Genomic DNA, 25,907 nt, shown 5'->3' with positions numbered 1-25,907 from the left:
AGCCCCTACCAGCCCTTCCATAGTCCGATCTGCCAGCAGGGAGCCGCTCACCTTCACAAGGCACTTCGTCCACTCCCGAATTGCCTCCAGGCTGTCCAGTCCAAACAGGTAGAGTCGCTCAGAATCCACGTACACCTCAAAAGTGTTTGTAACCCTGCAAGGAGACAGGAAAGGGAAGGATGTCAGGGGAGGGGAGTACCTGAAAACACGCGAGCATCCCAAAACATGCCCTCCCCTTCAGCTTATCAAGGATTGGACTGATTCAAGGCGAGCTCCGCGTGCTGAGAGAGAGCTTGAAAATCTCCTGGAAGTGAAAACCAAGAGAGCACTCCCTTCCGCTTGGAACTCCCTCCCAGAAGGACCTCTGTGAGCCCCTCTTCCCTCAAGTCCCTTCTGCAGGAAGAAGAAACCAGAAGCTGACAATACAGACTCCAGATCTTCCCACTTGGTTTTCCAGCCCCACAAGGAAGCAAGGAAGTTGTGGGGAATCCGACCTCTTTCCCACCCGTCACCGCTCACTTCAAAGCCATGAATTTGGGAGTGCTGAAGGTGAGCGTGACATTCACAGCCCTCTGTGCCCACTTTTTCTACGACGGATGGACCAGGACCAAGCCCCTCTTGGGAGGCCATTCCCACTTGGGACGGTGGAGGGCCCGCTCACCCATGTGTGTCTGGCGGGTGATTCACCAGGCACACAATCTGCTGCATCCGGATCTCTCCGCTGGGCACGGTGGCATGCTCGTTCTCGTAGTAGCTGAAGACGCCATCGTGGAGGCGGCACCAGCGGCGACTGAACTCTGTATGGGGGACGGGACAGAGGCGGAGATGGAGGAGGAAGTAGAAGGAGATTCAGGAGAGAATTTGCCACGGTGTATCATCTGCTAAGAGCTGAGCCAGCACACAAAGACAACGAGAGGAGACTTCCACAGGTAAGTCTGTACGGGGCCCGTGTCTCCACGGGGCCCAAGGTGCTGGTTTGCTTAGACCTGAAAGATTCATTTTCCTCCTTCCTGTTCCATCGTGACGGCTCAGGGAGCTCTTTTGCTGCAGCGTCCAGAGTTCCATACCCTGATAATCCCGATTCTGTGCTGAGAATTCTGCAACGCACGAAGCTGCCTTATACCGAATCAGACCCTCGGTCCGTTAAGATCCGTACTGTGTACTCAGACTGGCAGCAGCTCTCCGGGGTCTCGGGCAGCGGCGGCTATTGCATCACCCATTGCCTAATCCTTCTAATTCGATTGAACCTGGGCCATGAGCCACAGCCCCTCCCCGTCACCTGCACATATATAATTTATTCTGCAACCTTTGGCATTTTGCACAATTTATTCTGTTTCTACTACTTCTACTTGGGAAGGTTGCAGTGCAGGTCCCAAAAGCCCCACAACTATGGGAAACACAATTCAACAGATTCTCTAGTTTTTGACAATTCAGCAAACACTGTTCACCCAATAGCTTCACAACCATAAGGGAGAGCAACTTGCTTTTGCCAAATGATGAAAGCTCAATTGCCTAGGAAGTCAAATTGTGCCTCTGATATTATGTCCTGCACTTCCTCAAAGCACCCGCAAGTCAAGAACTCTTTGAATATTCAAAGTAAGGAGGAAGGACCTGTGAAATGTGTTTCCTCTCCCTTCATTTTTGTGGGGTATCTGCACTGGTAACTAGGGGTGAAACCTTTGGGTTTCCGATTCGGGTAGATTCGGTATTTCCAAATCAGCCCCAGCATTGCTGAGCTGATTCAGAAATACTGAAGCAAAGCTTTCCAAAGCACTTCGTAACACCTTGAGAAGCTTTGTGTACAGCAACAGCAGCCACAGCACTTTTCTTGCCGTTTGCAAATGGCAAGAAAAGTGTTGCTTTGAGCTTCCCACCTGTTTTTACCCAATAGGAGGGGGGAGGAGCAGGTTGAGAAAAGTGCTGCGTTGAGCTTCGGTGTGTTCCGAAGTGGTTTAAATACCCGAATCGGCTTGCCATTTCGAGATTCAGGTTATTCCGGATTGTTTTCCCGCTTCGGGTTTACCCTGAATCTTTTTCGGGTGCAGACCCCTACTGGTAACCATAGGCACCATCCTAGGAAGGCTTGCAGCACATTTTGAGACCCTAACCACTGGGATACCTACCCATATAATCTTCCTGTCCAACCTCCTTACCTTCCCGGGGTTTCCGTTCCTGGGCTGGCTTGGCCATGGAGGCCGTCTTGAAGAGGTAGCCATTGTGTGTGACGGACGGCAGGGCCACCGAATAGAGATTCTGGCTGCTGGTGTCCATGTCCAGCCGAGGGATCTCTGCAAACACATGAGGGCATGAAGCCGTCATATCTGAATCAAACTCCTGGTCCATTGAGATCAGTGTTGTCTGCTCAGAGTGACAGCAGCTCTCCAAGGGCTCCGGTGGAAGGTCTTTCACATCCCCGACTGCCTGGTCCTTTTAATTTGACATGCCAGGGACTGAACCTGGCACCTTCTGAAAGCCAAGCTATGCCAGCCACAGCTGCTCCCATGAGACATTGCGGGATAGCCAGAGACAGAAAGGGCAGAGCGGCTGAGGCCCAGACATGTGTCTCCCTCCGCTGATAGCAGGCTGGTCTGAGTCTTTACAGCATTACACCGAGAAGTCAAGGAATGGGGCAGCCAGAAAGAAGCTACACAACAGGTCCCGTCCCCCCAGGAGGGAAACCGAAGCAGACTCTCCGGAGCTCCAAAGCAAATCCTGCCAGCAGTGCCCGCAGAATGACGCTGGCCCTGTCGAGTCAATCCCTCGTAATCTCTCTACTAAAAAGAACGGGGTAAGCGGTCAGACGCCTCCTCACAATGCCAGCCACTCTCCTGTGATGCTTCGTGTGCAGAGAAGCCGGGGAAGAGGATTTGCCAAGGATGGCACAAACCGGGTGGAGCTGGCAAGCCTGGCCAAGCTGGTCCCAGCGGGAGGAGAGGACTTTATGAGGCCAGCAGCACCACGCAAGGCTTGGCAGCCCCCGTTCCGCCATAAGCCACTTAAGACCCTCTGAGTCCCTTCACCACTGGGCCTGCACCTGTTTCCGTGGCTTGCGGGGCTGTCCTGGCAAACGGATTCCTTTGTCACAACTTACGGGCACAGGGCGTACCAGCACTCCCACACCCAGTTGGTAAGCAAGCCATGTTGCAGCCCTGGAGGCGATTGGGCAAAGAGCATTGCCCACAGTCCCCCCCCCCCACTTCCACTGCTTCTGCAGAGGCTAACTCCCCGGCCCTCTCCGGCTTCCTTCAGGAGGCCGGTTCAAGCCCTACTGCGGGCTCAGCATCTGGGGTTGATCCTCATCTCTTTGCTCCTGTCCACCTTTGTTTCATTTTGACTAACAAACAGAGGAATGAGCAAGAGTCCAGTAGCACCTACAAGATTAACAGATATCTGAAGAAGTGAGCTGTGGCTCATGAAAGCTCATCCCCTACCACAAATTTTGTTAGTCTTACAGGTGCTACTGGACTCTTGCACTTTTCTACTGCTACAGACAGACAGACACGGCTACCCATCCGGAAATAGAGGATTGGGGGCCCTGCTAAGACGAAAGGCTCTGGGCGCCTCTTCCTTTCCTCCCTGCCAAGAACTCCTCTTCCTCTGAGCAGCTGCACTGATAGATGAGAAGAGAGGGAAATATAAAAAAATCCAGTCGGTTGCTGCCACTAGGGCACACCTGAATACATCCACATGAGCTTTAATTTCTTTAATGCTTTAATTAAAGCATCTGTGAGCTTTAATTTCTGGGTGAATTTCAGATTTCCATGAGTCAGTTTACTTGAGAAACGCAGGAAATCCCAGAACTTTCTGCTGCTATGGACGCTATAGATGAAACAAATACAAAATAAATCATTGACAACAGATCCAGAGGAGTTAGCCACGTTAGTCTGTAGTTGCAAAATAGTAAAATAGTAAAGAGTCCAGTAGCACCTTTAAGACTAACCAACTTTATTGTAGCATGAGCTTTCGAGAACCACAGCTCTCTTCATCAGATGAATCTGACAAAGAGAGCTGTGGTTCTCGAAAGCTTATGCTACAATAAAGTTGGTTAGTCTTAAAGGTGCTACTAGACTCTTTACTATGATTGACAACAGAAAGCCACAGTTAAGCAAATCAGTAAGCAGTGGGTCAAATGAACTTAAACCATAAGCTCAAACAGTAATTTGGTTTTAAATCATCTTTCCTATAGAAGAAGGCAGAACAGATGGTAGTAGATCCAGGTGGGTAGCCATGTCGGTCTGCAGTAGAAGAGCAACTCCAAAAAGAGTCATTTGTATGTCGTCTAAATGTCTATCAGGAATCTCCAGCATACCAAATAGCAGTGTATATAGAAAAGAGCAAGAGCGTCATAGCACCTATAAGACTAACAAAATTTGTGGTAGAGCGTATGAGCTTTCATGAGTCTCAGCTCATTGTATCTGAAGAAGTGAACTGCAACTCACGAAAGCTCCTACCCTACCACAAATTTTGTTAGTCTTATAGGCGCTGCAGCACTCTTGCTCTTTTTCTGCTGCAACAGAGAGACTAGCACGGCTAACCATCTTGATCTATCAGCAGTGTATATGTGCGGGGGGGGGGAGTGTTCAGATCATAGCAATGGAGGGTGTGGGGGGGGGGTTGTGTTCGTTCTCCCCACACCATTTTCTCAACATCAACCTATTCGTCCCTTAAGAGAAGGAGGGTCAGGGGAGGTGGCCCAGGGGAACGCTCAGTAGGTGTGAGATGTCGAACAGCCCTGCCCACAAGACAACTGTCTCTTGAAGACATCTGGCCTAGAAATTATTGCCTGGTGGCTGCAATGAGCCACCTGATCCAGGCCTGGTTGCCGCTGAGAGCTACTGCCGCTCTCTAGTTCTGCTAACAGCCTCCTCTTTTTGTTCCCCTGTCCAGTTAGTTGGCCCTGACCTGGCTAGCCCAGGTGAGCCTGATCTCGTCAGATTTCAGGAGCCAAGCGGGGTCAGCCTTGCTTAGTAATTGGATGGGAGGCCTCCAACAAAGGCCAGGGTGGTGCAGCCAGCCAATGGCAAACCACCTCTGATAGTCTCATGCCATGAAAACCCCAGCAGGGGTCGATGTAAGTCAACTCTGACTTGAGGGCACTCTACACCTCCACAGTTACTTGAGACGTCATGTTACCTCTCTGTGAAGCTGATATTTAATAGGGGGCACGGGGTGGGAAGAGCTGCAGGTGCATCTAGGAAGAGGAGGGGCCCAGAGGAACAGGCACCAGGTAGCCGGGCCAAGAGCAGCCAATCAGATCCAGGAAGACAATCGGCCACCATCAGTCCAATCCTTTACTCGTTCTTCCAGAAGTTCGCCGGCTAGATCCATGGATTGCAGGAGGCTATGGTGGATTGAACGAGCATCCCCGATGATCCTAAAGTTTCCTTTACCCAACATTTTGCAGAAGAAGAAAAAACAAGAGCCGCTCCCCACCCTTCCATGCTTTCCACAAGTGCCAAACAATTCAAGAGCGCAGGATGCTCCCCAATCCACCGGCCTGACCGTTTCCTCGGCCGGCAGAAGCCAAACCAAACAGTGACTCAAAAAAGAGAGACCGACAACGAGAACCAGATGCCGACTAAACCCAGTCCAAGTTTTGCACGGCACTCAGCAAGCGCAGCTATTTTTTTCAGCCTGTTTGCCTTTGCCGTTGACTCACTCAGACCGACTGTCGTCTAACCTCTCCTTGAAACAGGACTTCTGGTCACTCGCCAGGAATTCCTGCTGTCCAGAAATAAGAGCGTGCAAGGAGCAATCGGACAGAGGCAGAGGGGAGAAGACGAACCTTCCTCTATCCCCCAGACCCTAGTTCGATACTCCAACCATGACACCACGACAGCTCTCACTGGAAGACTGCAGTGCTCCACTGACGGCTGCAAAATCCGTGAATCAGAACCACACACAGTAGAGAAGATGGACCTGTTGCGAGTAGGGACGCTACAAAGCTGGGTGGACTTTTCCCTGCGAGATTAAGCAAAGCAAAGGAGGGGGTGCCCCATTCCTGAAAAAATGTTGTCACCTCTCATGGCTACTCCCTTAGGACAGTCAAGATTAACATTTTAAAAAATGATGACATTGGCATGGCAACCTATAAAGCCCGAAACGGACTGGAACCAGCATACCTGAGGGACCACCTCTCCCCATATGTGCATCAGCTGGCCTTGACCAGGGCCAGGGCTTTTTCGGTCCTGGCCCCAACTTGGTGGAACTCCCTGTCAGAAGATACCCGGGCCCACCAAGATCTTGTATCTTTTTGGCGGGCCTGTAAGACAGAGATGTTCCGCCAGGCATATGGCCGAGGCGATGGCATTAGATCCATCAAATAAGCCTCCCTTCTGGGCCCTTTTCACACTATTTACCTGCTCCCGGAACGTTGCAAAATATCGCGCAAAAACGCGGAAGATATCATCTTCTCACGAGAGTTTTGCACGACATCGCGCAAAACTCTCACGAGAAGACGCTATCTTCCACGTTTTTTCGCACGATATTTCGCAATGTTCCGGGAGCAGGTAAATAGTGTGAAAAGGGCCCTGGTCTCCTCCTAGCGGGGGTGGGGGGCACATAGTCATCTGCCCCCACGTATGTGTAGTTACAGACAGATACCAACTCACACCTCCACCTTTTTATGTATGGTGGGCAAGGAAGAGTGAAGGGGACCCATCTTGGGAGACTGGAATTTATATCTGTTGAGATTTTGATTTATTGAAATGTGTGCTTTTTAAGATTTGTGATTTTACTGTTTTATTCTCTGTCATTTTGCCTATTATTGTGACCCGCCCTGAGCCCGCTTGTGGGAAGGGCGGGCTATAAACCAAATCAAATCAATCAATCAATCCTCAATGATTCCGAGACCACCTATGGCGGGTACCTCTTTCCACTCACCAGTTCTCCCATGGCAGACCATCTGAGCAACCATCTGAGCTAGACCATCTGAGCGACTACTTGGGCCGGGTGCTGAACGTCTCTGGCACAGAAGGCATCGGGCATCACCCCCTGAATCCATGTTGGGCCATCGGTAGTGGAGGAAGAGGCACCCTCCACAGAGCGCCTTGCTGGGGGTGGCAAAGTACCTTGGACTGGCCTTGCCCATCTCAATTCTCTTGCAGAGAGGGGCAAAGGGGTCACTTCTGCAGAACAGCAGGGGAGGAAACCACGTGGCCTCTGCCTGTAATTTACAGCTCGCCCTTCTAAACAACCAGAAGCGGCTCTCAATCCGGTTCTTCCATTTTTGCAAACAAGCAAGGTGACAGCGCTCCAAAATCAACGCCTGGGGGAAATTCCAGTGTGTAGATCTGAGCGGCTGGGCTTTTTGTGAAGCCGTGTGTACAACCTTCATGCTCCCAAGCTGGCACTTCTAGACACTGCCTCTCCTCCACCTCCTCTGCAAACTCTTTCCTCTTTCTCACTTGCTTCTTGGCCTTGGCAAGTCGCTGGCTGGCTGGCATCTTACCTTAACCAGGACCTGGCACACCCCTAAGTTTCACGCCTGTTGATCGGGACATGCCCTTTACCTGCACCCAGGTGCTTGCTGGACCTATAGGAAGCCACGTCACCTCCACCAAATCTTCCCTGTCCACGAATGAGTAATTCCAAAGGTAGGTTGAAACGAGTTCTAGAAAGGTATCGTGGTGTATGATTTTGCACAGCTGGCATTGCTGGGTACGGGGGGCCCCCAGCCAAGCTCTGCCCATTGCCACCCAGCAAGAGTTGCCCTCCTCCTCTCTCCCAGCACTCTGACAAGCGGGGCAGAAGGCAGGCCTTTGTCCCCAGGACTCAACAACAAGGGGAATGCTACCTCTAAAGAGGCTCAGCCCTGGTGTGAGAAGTGAGCCCCGGAACTCAGCTCTGGAAAGCCTAGCTCATACCACGTCCTAATTTCACAACTGACCTGCTCCAGCTACACAGGCACTTCTGGCTCAGTTGCAACACACACACACACACCCATGCAGAGGAGCCCCCCCCCCCCCGCCAAGAGCAAACTCTCTCGCCCTCACCTGAGGTCTTGTTGTGAAAGAGAAACTCCATCTGCAGCTTCTGGCCGGCCTCCTCTGCTAGGTTAAAGGGTGACGGGCAGGCGGGGTCCCCTGAGTAGCAGCTCACCTCGGCCCCACAGAACACGAGGGACAGCGTCTCGGCCAGGTCACTGGTTGTCACAGCAGCGCACAGAGCCTGCAGAGGTGCGACGGAAGACAGTCAGCAACACCGGAGAGAGATGCGGTGTGCAGTGGCACGGAGCAGGAGGCAAAACCCACCCGGTTCAGGCTGGGGAAACCACAGCATCCCCAGAGAGCTGCAAGCCCCCCATTCTTCAGTCAGGTGCCAGCTGTGACTGCAGGGCCCTCTCGCGCAGGGACAAAGCAGGGACAAATCCACCCCAAAGCCAACTAAGCACCAGTTCAGAGACAGCAGCTCTAGAGGAAGTCAGGCGGCCAGAGAAGATGTAAGGGCCCTTTATAGGGAGAGGGGAGTCAAGCCAGCCCACGGGTGGAATTCCAGAGGCCTCGGGCCAGCCTGGTTACCGGCCAGAAGGGCCAGTAGGGTGGGGATAGACTTCCGTGCGAGTGAAAACAGAAAAGCCCCAGGAGAGAGAGAGGGGGTGGGAGGGGCTGGTGCAATTTGATCCCGGCCAGCTCAGCTCAGATCCTGTTCGTTCACGGCTGGCCGCCAGAGTGCAGATGCTCACAGCAAAAAAACAACAAAAAAGAGCATTCGCCTCCCTTCCCCCAGCCTCGCCTGGAATAGTCCCACAAACTCTGAATCAAAAAGAGTCCAGTAGCACCTTTAAGACTAACCAATTTTATTGTAGCCTAAGCTTTCGAGAATCAAGTTCTCTTCCTCAGATGCCTGATACAGAGACTGATACAGATGCCTGATACAGAGACAGTCTCTGTATCAGGCATCTGAGGAAGAGAACTGTGATTCTCGAAAGCTTATGCTACAATAAAATTGGTTAGTCTTAAAGGTGCTACTGGACTCTTTTTGATTTTGCTACCACAGACTAACACGGCTAACTCCTCTGCATCTACAAACTCTGAATGAAACCCTCATCGGCTGCAGAGGCTGCCCTGTCTGAATGGCCGAGGAGGGACAGCTTGTCCAGACCTGGTAGGGGTGCCAACTGCCAGGTGGCGCCTGGAGACCTCCTGAAATCACAACTGATCTCCAAATTAAAGAGATCAATTCCTCCCGGAGAAAATGGCCAGTTTGGAGGGTGGACTCTACGGCATGATACCTGGCTGAAGTCTCTCCTTTCCTCAAACTCTACCTACCCCAGGCTCCGCCCCCAAATCTCCAGGAATTTTCCAACCTGGAGGTGGCACCCTGAAGACTGAGGGTCCCATATGGGGCTCAGCTTGCTTCCTCCACCTGACATTTTCACAGCGCAGGCCAAACATTGTTCAGGAAGGGCACAGAAAATAGCTTCTGGCTTTGCAACCTGCTTGGAGCTGCAGGGGTCAGAGGATGGTGATACAGTGTGTTTATATACCACTCTTCTAGATAGATTAGTGCCCCACTCAGAGCGGGGAACAAAGTCGGTGTTATTATTATCCCCACAATACCGCTGGGGAGCTGGGCTGGGAGGAGTGGCTGACCCAAGGCCACCTGTTGAACTGGTGGTAGCAGTGGGATTCGAACCAGCAGTTCTTCCTTTTAACCACTTTGCTACAGCAGCTCTCAAAACCCCTGGCAGGTGACATCAGTTGGTTGTTTCAGGCAGCTTCGGTGCTTGGGAGTAGAACAGCAGGACTGGAGAGCTTAGAAATCAACAAGATGTTCCGGGCATAAGCTCTCAAGAGTTAAAGCTCCCTTCTTCAGTTACAGGGGGGAGAGATCCCTGAGCCTTTATACCTCATGCATGGGAGGTGCTCCAAAGAAGGGACTCAGGCTGCAAAGGCACAATGCAGCTTGATTAGAGCAGAAATTAGCATCTGTAGCAGACACTCATTTCTGCTCTAATCAAGCTCCATTGTGCCTTTATATCCTCAGGGATCTCCGTTCCTCCTCGGAAGTGAAGAAGGGCGCGTTGATGCTTGAAAACTCGTCCCCTGGAAAATCTTGTCAGTGACCTGCATTCAACCCACCTGTGGTCACAGAACGTGCAGGCTGGCTGCTCCCAGGGCCGCAATGTTAGGATACGTTTCTGCTCAGCCATAGCAGGGCTGCGTTTCTTCCATACGGAGGACAAGCCCTGCCACAGAATCCACTTGTGACCATACAATCCAGGCTGATGTCTGAACGACCGAGACCACATGCTCACTCTCATAGCCTCATAAAGGCTTCCCGGACTGGCCCGCATCAGTCCCAAATGCCTGGTCTGCGTCCTCTCTCTAACGGAGGGTGGATCCTCTCCAAGACGACTTCACTGCGCTTCTCCCTGACTGCAGTCAGCAATTTGGTTGGGGAAGGGAATCTAGAGGTACGTTTGTTTTTTCCCCATCAACAGCAAGGAAACGGCTTTTCCTAGGACCCCAAATGCCACTTGCTGCATTGCTGGGGAAAAGTATTTGCTTAAACCCCTTTCATTTCCCTCCTTCTCCGGAAAGAGCTCAAGGCATTCCACCAATCCCTCCCTGCCTTGAAATTCTTCTAAAACTCCTCTAAGGTGCCTCCCCTCTAGCTCACGGCCAGGAAAGTATCAGCTCCACCCCTCCTCAGCGCCTCTTAACAGGACTGCGGTCTCCCAAAGTTCCCTTGAAGGGAGATCAATGGCCATCCGATCTGGTAGCGATGGCGTCCCTTCCGCAACCTGGCATCCAAGTTAGTCCTAAGTAGTCCCATGGAAACCCCATAGAAAAGAAGGGAAGGAAGAGGCCAAACAGCTGCGTTTGCAGCATTCCGCCCACTGACTTTCTCTTTGCTATAAAGCACGTGGGCTGGACATTCCAGGCTGCAATAGCTGGTCCCCTGGTACTAGCCACACCCAGAGCATAATAGCCAGACTCTCTTACTTAAAAGCATCTTGCAAAATCCCACCGCCACAACCAATCAGCTCTCAGGCAGCCCTAGAATGCTTCCAGTCTCCTTGCGTGCTCTCCTTTACAGTTTCCGGACTGCTCCCTGAAGTCAGGCAGAGGAGGGATTGCAGGGGTGGGGCTGCTAAGCCCCCACTGGTGTAAAATGGATCTCCCTGCAAATGGCCCGTGAACCCCAACTCTCTTGGCCCCAAGACTGGACTAAAAACGCCCCCAGGAACTGGCTCTGCAGCCACACTTGTTGGTCAGGCCAGAGAAGCGAAAAAATCACCGTGAAATAACTGCCTCCCCCTGCTAATTTGTTCAGTCAGTTGTGCATTTTTGCAAACCAGCCTCTGCACAATAAAGGTGCAGCTTTAGGGCCGCTGCAACCGTACATGACTGGGGTTTATTCAAGCCATCAAGGCTCTTTGGCCTCTTTTTCAGTGGGGTTACCCCAAGCAGATTTTGTCCCCCAAGTCCTAAATCAAAGGGCAGTGGAGCCGGGGCTTTGCACAAACTTCCGCTTCAAGCAACAGCAGCTCCTGTTAAAAGGAACTCAGGCCCTTTCTCCAGCCTGGAGAGCTGTTGCCGGTCCCAGCTCAGTTACGGAGGGCCAGAAACGGGTTGGACCTGATAGTCAGTCAACTCCCGCCACTACATGACCTGCAAAGTAATTCCCAGGCTAATTGGAATTTATATGCAAGAGTCCAGTAGTGCCTCTAAGACTAACAACATTGGAGGTAGGGTATGAGCTTTTGTGAGTCACAGCTCAGCTACTGGACTCTTGCTCTTTTCTACTGCTACAGAGAGACTAACATAGCTGCCCATCTTGGACTTTATATAAATGCAAAACTTTTTAAAAACGTAAGTCATTTTTGGCAAACAATGGGAGCTGAGACTCGTGACTGTGTGTGTCAACTGGCCTGGAAGGATTTACTCACCAGGATAACAACAACAACAACTGCACATATATCGCTCTTCTAGACAGATTAGTGCCTCACCCAGAGCAGTGAACAAGTTAGTGTTATTATTATCCCCACAATACAGCTGGGGAGCTGGGCTGAGAGGAGTGGCTGACTCAAGGCCACCCTACCGAGCTGGTGACAGCAGTGGGATTCGAACCAGCAGAGTGCTGATTCTCAGCCACTGACATGTGGGCAAGGACTCAGCAGAGGTCAGCTTTTTAACTTCAACAGGACACGGCCACCAACAGGCCAAGCAAGGAAGAACTGGTTTCCTCCTCACATGTAGAAACGGAAGGCTTTTACGTAGCCCTACTTCTATTTCCCCACTTGTGATGAGCATTTTTAGGAACAAGAAAGCGTGGAAGAATTATGGGGTTTTCTCACCTCCTGGTATCATTTCCTTATTTAACAAATCAACTGTGTAAACTCATTTAAGTGATGTTATCGCAGTCCACCAGGTGTTTGAATGGGAACTTTTTGGTCCTTCATTGAGAATCTCTCTACATGAGACATGTGACATGCGAAGAACACGTGTCAGGAGATGTAATGTTAGCTGCAAAGGGTAGTTTTAAAAGACAGAGGTGGCAGCAGGGCAAAGGCTTTGCTATACACTAGAGCTGTGTGAAAGGGCTGTGAAATGACAGAAGGGAAACCTCAGCCCATTAGAACCTCTCCAGGTCCAGACCCAGCTCTGGAAGGCAGTTTCAGCCCATTTCCATTCCTGGCTGCCCTCTGGTTGGGATCCCACACAGTTTTAGACTGGAGAGGTGAAACTGACAGAGCCTTCGGGGAGGCGAAGATAAAATTAACAAACCCTCTGAGGAGCGATCTCCGCAGGCTCTGTCTTTTTAAACTACTCTTCCTGGCTAACATTGCATCTCCCTACACTTGACAAACACAGCCCGAGGCATGTTCTGTAGAGACACTCTGACTCAGATGTAATTCACTAATCTAGCAGTCAGTGAGGTATCACCTTAGTATATGGCGCGTTCCAAGTAGTCCAGCTCTTTGCAACTGTCTCATTATTATTGCTATTATTCATACATTCGTACATCTGCCTCTCTAATTTACATCCAAGGTGGCTCAACCGTAGAACTGAGCAAAAGATCCTCTGCACGTGTCCAGAGACATCATGTACAATTTATGTACATTTACCGGATTTTTGTAATTTACAGAAGGGGGCCGGAATTTACCGGATTTTTGTAATTTACAGAAGGGGGCCAGAATTTGCAGCTGTTTGCACACCACTTGGGGATGGAAGGCTTCTCGTATCAGAAGGAAATGCCACCATTTCTGCAGATTGACTGGAACCAGACGTGGCTCAGGCAGCCGAAGCCATAAACTGAAAAGGCTTCGCCCTTCCTCTAGCCACCCATCATCGCCAGTGGATCTGCCAATCCAAAATGACCACTCTAATCCCTCCTTGGTTCTCGCTTCCCGTCCAGCAACCAACCTTGTTGAGTTCCTCTTGGTTCCCGAAGAGAGTGTGATACCGCCGATACTTGCCTTCCCTGTACTTGGCAACAAGGAAGCGCCGTCTCTCCTGACTCCCACTCGTGGCATGGATGGCTTCGCTGGGGGGCACGTTGGCAGCCCAGAACTTGTTGGCTACGGCGTTGCCAACCTGGAGGAAGAGCTGAGAATGCAAACACCACGGAAATATGAGCGTGGAATTTCATTTCCTCGCATCAAAATCATACCATGCAACTCATATTCTCTCTCCTCTGCTTAAGCTCTCTAGGAGCCTCTTCCACGCTCTGGCACATACGAGCCCCACAGGCATAGTTCTGAGGGTTGAGTTTTCTGGCCAGCAAGACGATTGCTCTTGGATTACTCCTGCTCTGCCTTGATTTCCCCCACTTTTAAAGACAAACACGTATTGCTTCTTAACAGGCTGGGATCTGCCAATGTCTATGTAAGATAATAGAAAAGAGCAAGAGTCCCGTAGCACCTATACGACTGACACAATTTGCGGTAGGGTATGAGCTTTCTTGAGTCGCAGCTCACTTCTTCAGATAAAAAGTGAGCTGTGACTCACGAAAGCTCATACCCTACCACAAATTTTCTTAGTCTTATAGGTGCTACGGGACTCTTGCCCTTCTCTACTGCTACAGACTAACACGGCTACCCATCTTGGTCTATATATGATGTCTGTGTAAAGTGTCATCGAGTTCATAGCAGATTTAGGGAGCTTCCACAGGGTTTTCAAAGCAAGAGACTAACAGAGGCATTTGCCACTGCCTGCTTCTGTGTAATGACCCTGGAAATCCTTGGTGGTCTCTCATCCCATTACTAACCAAGGCTTGCCCCCAGTCCAAAATTCTTGCGTGTCTTTCGGGCAACCATTCCTGGAACAGCACAGCAAAAACTTCCTATTCAGGAAGCAAAACAGAAGTAGGGACATGGTGTATCCAGAATCCAGAATTTGTGCAGTGAAAAACCTGAATTCTCCGACCTTTCTAAATTCTGGGGAGGGGAGCACTCAAGCTCCACTCTGCCCCCCAAACACGAGAAGCCTTATTTCACCTGCCAACAGAGCTTCCAAACACATCTTTGCAGCCACGATAGCTCGAAATCTGCTGCTGCCCCCAACTTTTTTTGCTGTTTTTTCCCTAAATTCCCACAGAATCGTAGTATACACACAACCCATTATCAGGAGGAATGACTGCAGACACGGCGGTGGATTCAGAGAGCTGGATATACTTGTTTATTTATTTAGAGAATATTTACGTTGGCTCTCCCAGGATTCTGCCTGAGGTGGCTTACAAAATAAAATAGAATAAAAACATAAAACATTAAAAATTCTTAATTGAAACCCAACATAAAACAACCAACGAGATTTGGCTTGAGCTGTTTAGGTGGCGATAAAAGCCGCTCTGCAAGGGAAAATTAATGTGGTTTTATAATTTTGTTACATGCTCCAAAACGTTGTGATGCAACAAACTTTTCAGAAAAATAAAGACGAAGTTATTGAGATGCGAGGTTCAGTGTCTCAGCCACAAGAGAGGCACCTGTGTCCTGCCCTTCCTCAACCACTGTCTTTGCTGTGCTGGATGGTATGGAGGCTTTTGCTGTGACCTTCAACTGCCCCCCCCAGCTGGCTACCACTGGCCTACTGGCTGGCATTTCAACAGCCAATTTTAGCAGCCCCTCCAGTTGGTCTGTTTTTCTAGGTCACTAGCAAGCACATCAAATGTGAAAAGGAGAGAATTAATCCCAACTGAAACCCGTCTCTGAAGCTCAAATGAGGCCCAGCCTTTCCACAGAGCTCATGGCCCATTCAAAGCACTGCCGCTGTGGCGGGACATCTCCAGCACAGAAGGAATTCTCACCCGATCAAAGTTCTTCACAGCTTTGGTCCGGCATACCTACGGGACCGCCTCCCTCCCTATGTTCCTCCACGGCAGCTTTGCTCATCTGAACAGGGTCTCCTGCAGGTACCAGGCTGCACACGGGTGAAGTCAGCAGCAGCCCACACACAGGCTTTCTCTGTGGTGGCCCCTATCCTGTGGAATGACCTGCCTGAGGAAGTCAGAAGAGCCCCCACTCTCCTGGCTATTCATAAACCATGCAAAACTGAACTATTCAAAAAGGATTTTTACTCAAATGGGAGGGCTGTATTGTAGAGAAGGGGTCTCAGATGCTTCGCTAATGAGATAGGGACCATAGTCTTCATCACTATATTGCCTTACATATTATCTGCTGCTTTAAATATGTCCTCCTATGTACCACCAGTGCTCCATGTTGTCTAATGTTAGTCCTAGAATTGATTATGTTCTGCTTCAGTATTTTTTCTACTCTTGAGTCTCAGTGAGAAAGGAGGACTATAAATGGCATAAATAAAATAAAAATAAATACATTTCTGTAGAGTAAACGGGTTGCACAAAAGAGACAGACCTGATGCAAAGCCATATACTGGGAATTCTTTGGGGGGCATGTAAACCGCTTCCAAGCTAAGCACGCTTGATCTTCCCTAGATTCACTTTGTGTCCCTCTCTGTCCTCCACATCTATCACCCCTCCCTACAGCCTAGAGATCCTAGGCGCCAAGGACAGGCCACTTTGGGGGGCCTGACGGGTGAAAACGTGGCAACTTTCTCCTGCAAAGACATTGGCGTGCAAACCAGCAAAAAGCGGAGAGATCAGAATAGGACTTGGCCAAATGCACGTTCTACATATTGCTTCCTTTTGGCGGGGGAGTAAAACTGGGTCTCTTCCGAAAGGTCAGCGTGCAGGATTCTTGCTTTCTTAATTCCCAAAGAAACATCTGGTCCTTACACTCTATGAACCACCACACTTCGAAGTCTCATTTTCAACCCCGGTTGCTCTACAGCAGGGGACTGAGACTGCCTTGTTCGACTACACCCCTGCAAGAATGCTGCCGGGCACAGCAAACTAGTCTGGCACGCTGCTGTTTAGCATGGCTGCCAGGACTGCCTACCCCTGCTCCATGCTGTTGCTTGCATATGCAGTGCCGAGCCCACCCAAGCCGTGGACACCGCAAAGAGCTCCTGCTCCGTGCTCATTGCCCATCTCCTCCTGCCATCCTAACGGCTATGCCCCATGTGCTGTTGCTCCCCACTTCCAAGAGACCAAAGGGTTGCCGTCACTTTCTCAGCAAAATACGTTGCAGCTCTTCCAGCTTGACCATCAGAGGTCACCTTGCTCCACTTCCCCACGTGCCAGTCTCCATCTCTGTCCTCTTTGGACATCGCACCCTCAGGCAGATACCCCACCACATGGACATTCTATACAGCACCTGGCACGCTCTTGATATCAGTCACAGCGACGGTGGTGGAGAGTGCCCTCGAGTCATAGCTGACTTATGGCAAGCGACCCCGGGTGGGGTTTCCATAGCAAGAGACTAACAGAGGTGGTTTGCCCTTGCCTGCCTCTGCAGCCCTGGTCTTCACTGGAGGTCTCCCATCCACTTACTAACCAAGGCTGACCCTGCTTAGCTTCTGAGATCTGGTGAGATCAGGCTCCCTTGGGCTATCAGCAGGGCTCATTTTGAGGGGGAACGCACAGGAACGCAGTTCCGGCAGTTCCCCAAAGAGGTCACATGTCAGGTGGCCCCGCCCACCTGACTCTTGGCCATTTGGGGCCCGTTTCAACCTGGATTGGGGCCGAAACGGCCCGGATCGGGCCTCTGACGGGTGGTGGATTGCTCTCCCGCTCAGCAGCGGCCCGATCCTGACCATTTTGGGCCCTTTTTCAGCCATTTTCAGCCCCCTTTTGCCATTTTGGGCCCAATTTCGGCCCTAAATGGCCAGGATTGGGTCCAAAACAGCCAGAATAGGTGATGTCAGGGGGTGTGGCATATGCAAATCAGTTATGTTAATAACACACTTCCAGTGATGGCAAGAGGTGTGGCATATGCTAATGGGTAATGCTAATGAGTTCCTCCAGCTCTTTTTCTACGAAATGACCCCTGGCGATCAGTCACAGTACAGCTGTGAAAAGGGAGACTCTCATAATTTATGGGGGCGCTGAAGAGGGGAGAGAAACGGCCCTTCCATCTCTGACCCATCAATTACATTTTTATCCCTGCTAGCATGGTTCTCTCCCTCCACTTTTATCTTCACAACAACCCTGTGAGGTTGGATGGGCTGGGAGAGAATACCTGGTCCAAGGTCACACAGTGAACGCCATGGCCAAAAAGGAATTTGAACTCCATTTTCCCCACTTTCAGGCAAACCCTCCAACTGCTGGACCACGCCAGCTACTCCTGTGACCCCCTCGGCTGGAGCAAAACAGCTTTTTTCAGACTACGAGTCCTCACATCTGACCCAGACATGCTTCTCAGTTCAGTGACATGCCAAACCAGAAGCATACACTTCTTGGCAACGGTGACGGGCAAGAAAGAGCCAACGGCAGCACCACCAATTTTTTCCCTGCCGAAAGATGTCTGAGCAGAAGGGAAAGCAAGGCGTGTCGGCTTCTTTTGGAAGTCACTAAAAGGCCACAAAACATTTCGAACAACTTCAAGACAAATTATGCAGTTACCAAATGTGGCCCAGGATTTCAAAGCCACCAGGCTCTCTTCCTGCTTTACTCGTTCCCTGACCCAAACAAGCCCCAGCACGAGCCACTCTAAGGTGCGGCACACGAGATCAGGACTGAATTCGGAACATGCTGCGAATGAATCTCAGATCTGAGATATGCAGACAAGCACGTGGGCTGAAGATGCCATCTCTGGAATGTCAGAAAGGCCCCACTGCATGCCAAATGCAGGGTGCTGCAGAGATGCATGCGAGGTCACCTGGCTCATGCATTGGAAGGCATGCAAGGCTGCCAAAGGGAGGGTGGAGGGGCACGATTCCTCTGCCAGGTTCCAGGAGGGCTCCTACCATGTCTGTACCACCTACATCCATGCCATTGTTCTATGTGTGTAACCATTGCTAATGCCGTGCCTTGATTTCTTTTTGCAAATGCTCTATCACTTTTGTTTCTCTAGCAGCCTGAGAGCCCGGCTGTCTTATCTTTTTTCTTTGAAGCTCACAGAAGTGACCTTGCACTGTCTGAAATGTTACAGTTTACTTCCATGCATTCCCAGACCCTTTCCCGCGCAAACCTGTGGTCTAAGTGGGAGGGGGGAAATGAGTATTTAGAGCTGTACTTTCTTCAAGTTTCTAATCCTATCAAGGAACCATGTACTACTTATGGCTGTTGTGGATTTTCCGGGCTGTATAGCCATGGTCCTGGCATTGTAGTTCCTGACGTTTCGCCAGCAGCTGTGGCTGGCATCTTCAGAGGTGTAGCACCAAAAGACAGAGATCTCTCAGAGAGATTTTCCGGGCTGTATAACAACAACAACCATCATTCTCCGGCCGTGAAAGCCTTCGACAATACATGTACTACTTAGATGCTTCCTTGCCTCTGAGTAATTCTATGGACATATATATGGAAAAGATTGGATTTCTGAATAAAACCATTTAACCAAGAGGTTAGATTTCTTGTTGCAATGGTCCAGAGACCTGTCTGCCATATCCTGTCATCCATAGCCTGACAGCTCCATCCCCGTCTCTAGTCAGCCCAGCGGGATCTAAAGATGCTTCCATCTGCTCTTGATTTCATCCTCTGCTCTGCGTTGTGTTCCCCCATTCCTCCTGCCTGCCGACTTCAGCCACCCCTTTCCCGGGTTCTTGGCTGCCCTGCCACCTTATGGTTCACCCAATTCCCAGACCTCTGCAGGGGCTGGCCCTTTAGGAAATCGCCATCCTGTGTACAACTGTCCGGGTTTGCACAGTGATTCTTGCATGTGAATCATCGGCAATTGGCTCAAGCACACAAGTTTGGGGACAGCAGGGGAATGGCTTGTAGGTATTTTTGTGGGACGGGTAGTTTTGCGTGGACATGTTTGCCGCACTTTGTGATGCAGGCAATACTTTAGGGTATGCTGTTTTACTGAGGGGGTCAAGATACACCCAAATAAATGTGCAGCCAGCCAAAATGCAAAGGGGAAGAAAGCATTTCACCTCAGCTTCACCTCTTCAACTTGTCTGGGCTCTTCACCCAGGAGGTATCAGGGCATGAGAACTTGATGCCCTTGGCCAGGAAGAACAAGGAAGACGGTTTCCCCTCTCCTGAAGGCTGATCTTCAAACAAGCAAAAATAAACGGACGTGCCGAGAAGAAGGAGCTGGACGGAGTTCAGGGATGATGAGAAGCAGAGACGGGTGTGGCGGCAGAACACAGAGGCCAGAGGCCACACTCGGTGGGGAGGGGGGCTCGGGGCCAGGCCGGCAGCTCAGGCCACCCCCTTGCCAAGAACGTTTCCAGCAGGGTTTGTTTCCTGCCCACCCCATCAACTTCTGGAGTGGTCTCTGTGGCAGACTGGACCGTAAAGCCAAATTCTGAGGCAGACAAAGAATAAGAGGCCCGGCCATGCCGCGGATCAACAACAAACCTGGGCCTTACACAAGCAGCAGCTTCCACTGGAGACACAATGCACCAAAGATCACGGCATGCAAACTGGGCCCTCGTACACTATATTGCAGAGAGCCAGTGTGGCTCCAAGACAAGCTACACAATGTGCTGGGAGACCCCTGAAGGGACCTTTGGGGGATTTTTACTGGTAAAGCCAGGGGAGTGCTATTTCGATCAAGGCCACAACGTAAGGGAAGGGAGCGTTAAATTCTGCTTCTCCTTCTCGTGCCCACGGCCCCACCCAATCCAGCTCTCCACGGCTGCTACAGACATGCAAAAAAGGCTCCGGTGCTGCATCTAGTCTGGGCCTCGGATGAGCCTAGGAAACCCTGCAAGCAAACCTCACCTCAGCCTCAAACTTACTGGGTGGTCCCCCCACCCCGTACACCAGAGAGAGAACAGAAGAGGACTCCCTTACAAAGGTGCTGGAAGGATTACCCGGCTATGCTTTGAACGTGCCCCAAAATACTGCAGAAAGGCTTAATAATTCAGAAATCCTTAACAGCTGCCTCTCCCCCACCACTCCGCATTATCTGCATTCAAAATCTCTCATGCCAGCTCACCAACCTGCTGGGAAAACTGCAGTTCGTTTGCACATTGCTGGTGACAATGCCCTATAGTCATGACATTCTGGGAAGCAATCCTTAACCAAATGCAAGGTATTACAGGGTATAAAATTCAGTTTAATCCACAGATTATTTTTCTTGACTTCTGGCAAAATACAAATATACATTTAATCAGGCGTGAATTAATCGGTAGTTTATTGGTGGTGGCCAAAACGCTGATAGCATTGAGATGGAACCAGAAAATTCTTCCAACTAAAGGCCAATGGCTGATAAAAGTTTGGGATCAGTTTATGTTAGAAAAATTAACATATAACATACAAAAACATAACAATCATCTTTTTACGCAAAAATTGTGGCCCTTTTTTGAGTTTATCGCCAACAAATATCTCTCTCCTCCAAACTATTTATATCAAACTATTTTTGACATTTAACTCCTCTTGTAATTAGCAATTATTGTATAATGTTTGTTTGTTTTTGATTTTTATTCCGCCCTCTCCACATTTCCAGCAGGCTCAGGGCGGATTTAACTGTAATCCTCTTCTGTATTCGCTATCTTACAAAGTTACTGTATTTTTTGTTATTTCTTCTTCTCCTGCAATTGTAGTTCTACATTTCCTATTAAAAGCTTAATAAAAACTCTTAAGCTAAGAAAACAGCAAGGAGGCTTTAAATACCCTGATCTAGAACTCTATCAGACAGCCACCAGACTATTCAATACATTACAAATTTTAATTACAGCAAATAAGACTGACTGGATCGCAATCTTGGAGTCAGAACTTAAACATTGCAATATACAAAATATGTTTTGGAACACAAAAAAAGATCGACCCCACAAAATAAATAACCCTTTTCTAGAATCAATAATCAATACCTGGGATCGTACAAGATTCAAACTCATACCACAATTCTCAAGATTCTCTTCTTTTATAGAACAGCATTGGTTCCCTCCAGGGCAAACTAAAGCCTTTAAAAATATATGGCTCCAAGCAAATATGATCCGCATAATTGATATAACAACAAAAAAGGGAATCATAAACAAAATAGAATTAGAACAAAAAATAAAACACAAGATTCACTGGTTTGCCTATTTTCAACTCTCAAACATGCTACAACAAATAAAAATACAAGAATTACTTAAAAAGAACGCAACCGATTTTGAACTCCTACTTGATACCAAATCACTCAAACAAAAGGGATTAATTTCTAAACTATACAACATCCTTTTATCTCTCAACCAAATTAAAACTCTAAAATGCCAAACAAATTGGCACTTAGATTGCAACATAGAGCTAACACCTGAACAATGGAGAGAAATATGGACTGCAAACATTCTAAAACCTAAGACAGTTACCTCCCAAATCCAAAATTACAAAATCATTCACAGATGGCACATAACACCAAGAAAACTCTCACTAATAACTAAAACAAATCCTCCGCTCTGCTGGAAAGAGTGTGGAAATATAGGAACGTTTAAACATTGCTGGTGGGAATGCCCCCGAATAGAACCTTTTTGGAATGATATATTATGTTATATAAAAGAAATAACGGGCTACAAAATCCCCCTTGATCCAAAGATCATATTCTTGAATGTATGGGATACTTTTGAAATTCCACAAATAAGAAAAGATCTAATTAGCAACCTTTTGGTTGTAGCTAAGAACTTGCTAGCTTTACATTGGAAATCAAAGACGGTTCCCACAGCAGAAAAATGGTTAGAAAAAATATGGGACCACTATATACAAGAAAAAATATATGACGAATTATACCAGAGTGAACACTATTTGAAAGAAACTGATTTTATTGCAAAATGGTTACCATTCATTGAATTCATTTCCAATACAAATCACTCTCCACCTAAGCATTTACTTTTTGTTACTCAGATTTGAAGCAACGACTATCAAATAATTGGAAAAAAAATGCTAGTTGTCTTTGTTTTAACTATATTGGCATGACGTTTATTGTATATAGTTCACTAAGACTTTGTTGTTGTTCTATTTTACTTCTGTACATTGTTTTTGTTTGTTTGTTTGGTTTAAAAAAATAAAAATAAAAGTATAAAAAAAAAAGCTTAATAAAAAAAAAATATCTCATGCGATTTTCAATCCTTATTTCACCCCCAAACAAACACGGAATGGTGGGGGGGGGAGTTTTTATCCTTTGGCCACCCGGAGTGCAAAAATGGCCAGTAACCAGCAAGATCCAGAAAACTGCTGTCCCTTGTGGCGGGACAGCGGCTATTCCACTGGTAGAGCAGCCACCGCACTGAAGGGGGTGGGGGGTTCCCACATCAGCCTGACACGGGACCTAGGTAGTGAGAGGCTCCATTTGCGCTGTGCGCTCCATGGACCACCCGCCACGTGCACCTTCAGGCGGACTCTGTGCGCCTGAGATAGCTTCTTGATCAGCCCTCTGTTAATCTGGGGTACATGTTTAGGCAGTTTTTGTGCCCAGGGAGGTGAAAGGGTGGCTTAGCTTGGGCCATCCAGGGCATGATGGAGGGGAAAACAATGTTGCTTCCGACCAGCAGAATTCTTTGGAGCTTCCTAGTGAAGAAGCACCCCCCTGTGGTCATATTTATATTTCTAAGAGTCCTAAAATGTAATTTCTACATTTTTCGTCCCTAAGAAGAGGGAGGAGGTTGTTTGTTGCAAGTCAACCCACATTTTTGATAATAAAAATTGTATTGCACCTATTGAACGTCTCCACATATTAAACACTTAAGTGTGATCTTTTTTTAACCAATGGATTCCTCATACAACACTGAAACCTCTTTCTCACCCCCAGTCCTTCGCTGCCACTGCGTCTTCAGGACTTGACTCATAGCAAACATAGACTGCCCTGCACACTGCACAAGATTACAGAATCATAAGGTGGGAAGGGACCTCCAGGGTCATCTAGTCCAACCCCCCGCACAATGCAGGAAATTCACAATTACCTCCCCTCCGCCACACACACCCAATGACCCTTCCTCCATGCCCAGAAGATGGCAAAACAGCATCAGGATCCCTAGCCTGGTGAAAATTGCCATCTGATCCCAAAGTAGCAAGTGGCCTCACCCTGGGCATGTAAGAAGGGGCCACAAGAACTAAGCACTGATGCGGCCCTTCCTGCCCTCCCTCTCACGATCTGCCCAGGTTCACAGACTCAGCAGTGCTGTCTGGTGGCCATCCAGCCTCTGCTTAAAAACCTCCAAAGAGGGAGAGCCCACCACCTCCCGAGGAAGCCTCTTCCACTGAGGGACCGCTCCAACTGTCAGGAAGTTCTTCCTAACGTTTAGCCGAGAACTCTTTCTGATTTAATTTCAGCCCATTGGTTGAAATTAAGATTGGGGCCTTCCCTTTTGCTGCTCACAACAGCATGTTGCTTTCTACCATTGCAGCATTTCTCTAAGACAGAAGCGCTTCCAGGGGGCATCACCCCACCTCCCTTCTCTCCACCTTCCCCCCCTCTAGTACCTCTATCAGCTCCTCCGTCCAGACTTTTCTGTCCATCTTCAGGCTCCGCACTTTGGTGACGCTGGGCCCCAGCCCACGGTGTTCTCCTGTGCAGGGAAACAAAACACACACGCATGTCCTTGCACAGCCTTGGGCTCCAATTTCTCAGCCAAAAAACGTATGCAGCAAGAGAAATGCTTGGCAGTAACACGAGACTGCGAAGGGTCAGTCTGACGGACTCCTGTCTTTTCCAGGGTCAGTGATAGATCTTTTCCAAACGAGCAGGCACACAAACTCTGCAACAGCAGGGAGGTTTGGAGGAACAAATAAAGTCAGGGGGACAGCTGGAATGTGGGGTTGTGTAGCTGAGGAAGGGGAGGGGCTCAAGGTACACACTGGGCAGGATCCAGGAAGAGTCAGACAGCCTGCCTGAGACACAGCCATGGTGCTCTGTTCAACAGCTCCCTCTTCCTACTGGGAGACCGGTGAGGCTGCACTCCACACCGGGCTGGCTGCAGAGGGGTCCCTTGGCAGGCCTGAGACAGAGGGAGGTCGTGGCTCCCAGGGAAGGGCAGAGACTGCAGCAGCTCCCATAGCACAATGCGGGGGGGAAACAATCTTGGCCAGAGGCTCTTTGCCACCTCGGGCTGCAGTTCCACATGAAACCCTCAGTTCTCCAGCCTGCAAATTGGGAACAAGAGCAGTCTGTCTTCCCCAGAAGGCGGAAAGTACTTGGAATAACAAAAACAACAACAACATTCGATTTATATACTTAACAACTTAACACCCAGTCAGAGCGCTGTGTTATTATTATTATTATCCCCACAACAATCACCCTGTGAGGTGGGTGGGGTTGAGAGAGCTCTGAGAGAGCTGTGACTGACCCAAGGTCACCCAGTTGGCTCCAAGCGGAGGAGTGGGGAATCAAACCCGGCTCTCCAGATTAGAGTCCTGCGGCTCTTAACCACCACACCGAACCGGCTCAATGAACATTCATTGACCTGCTGACTCTACTACTCCTTCTAATGGGTTGAAAAAGCACTTTTTTGAACAACCATCATCTTTTAACTATGTCACCCACCAGAGGTGGACTGGGATGGGAAAACGGCCAGAGAAAAAGACCCTGCCCCTGGCCTGGCCTGGCTCACCCTCCCAAGGAGATTGGGATGGAGAAGCAGCCTGCCTGCCAAGTGGGCCACCTTTTCCCAAGCCCTGTAAAGGGCTTGGGTGGACTGGGAGTGTCCCTTGTTGGGATGGGCACCATCTCACACGGGCAGGCCAGGTGATGCCCTGGGCAAGCCCTTCTCACTCCTGGCCTGGCCCACTGGGAGAAGTCCTGGGGGCCGATCCACCCCTCTCGCTTGTGTTTAGAGTCAGAATTATGAGACAGTAGTCTGCAAAGGATCTCCATGAACTGGATGATTTTGACCCCAAAAAAGTCAAATGAAATTCAGGGTAAAGTATAAACAAAGTTGTGTGTATTGGTGTGAGGGAGAATACATGTAAATGGTGTCTGAATGGTCAGTTGGGGTCACGGTGGATACCTCAGTGAAAACAAACGGAGCCTGTGGTGGCCACGAAAGGAAACGCTAAACTGGAAAGTGGAAATAAAACAGAGGCCTCTCCATGCCTTTCGATAGCTGCTTTCGGATTATGTGTGCCGTTCGGCTCAACATATCTCAAAAAGAACAAAGCCGTGCTGGAAAAAGCTCAAGCAGGGTGTTTAAAGCATTGGAGTGGGGGGCCTTCATTCAGAGATTGTTGTTATTGTTGTTGTTGTTGTTGTTGTTGTTCACACAACACAATCAATAATGAATAAAGATCGCACATTATCACTGATTGGCCTTGCTGAGCTGATACAAGTTTTCACCAGAGACCTAAGTATCAGCCAGGTATCCGTGTAAAATGTACGCTGTTCCAAGTAACACCATCTTTTGCAGTTCTGTAGGTGTTATATCAGAGAGCTGCAGTTTTTCCACATAAGTTGTGAAGTATTTCAAAATAGATCCCAGCGCCCCGATGACAATGGGGACTACTGTTCTTCATCCGTAGTCGGATGG

General features: G+C 49.3%; 1 protein-coding gene across 6 annotated transcripts in view; it reads right to left on the bottom strand.

Annotated features, from left to right (window-relative positions):
* Positions 1 to 25,907, bottom strand: part of ARAP1 (ArfGAP with RhoGAP domain, ankyrin repeat and PH domain 1) — a 196,633-nt gene that overhangs the window by 55,155 nt on the left and 115,571 nt on the right. For all 6 annotated transcript variants that reach the window (XM_054973345.1, XM_054973346.1, XM_054973344.1 and 3 more), the window contains 6 exons: positions 23,869 to 23,954; positions 13,374 to 13,556; positions 7,995 to 8,169; positions 2,154 to 2,288; positions 662 to 797; positions 52 to 154 (listed from right to left, as the gene is read on the bottom strand). In XM_054973345.1, the coding sequence (XP_054829320.1) occupies positions 52 to 154; positions 662 to 797; positions 2,154 to 2,288; positions 7,995 to 8,169; positions 13,374 to 13,556; positions 23,869 to 23,954 (818 nt within the window). The remainder of the gene's footprint in view (positions 1 to 51; positions 155 to 661; positions 798 to 2,153; positions 2,289 to 7,994; positions 8,170 to 13,373; positions 13,557 to 23,868; positions 23,955 to 25,907) is intronic.

This window comes from Eublepharis macularius, chromosome 3 (assembly GCF_028583425.1).
Source record: "Eublepharis macularius isolate TG4126 chromosome 3, MPM_Emac_v1.0, whole genome shotgun sequence".
NCBI lineage: Eukaryota > Metazoa > Chordata > Lepidosauria > Squamata > Eublepharidae > Eublepharis > Eublepharis macularius.
This window is presented reverse-complemented; position numbering and strand designations above follow the sequence as displayed.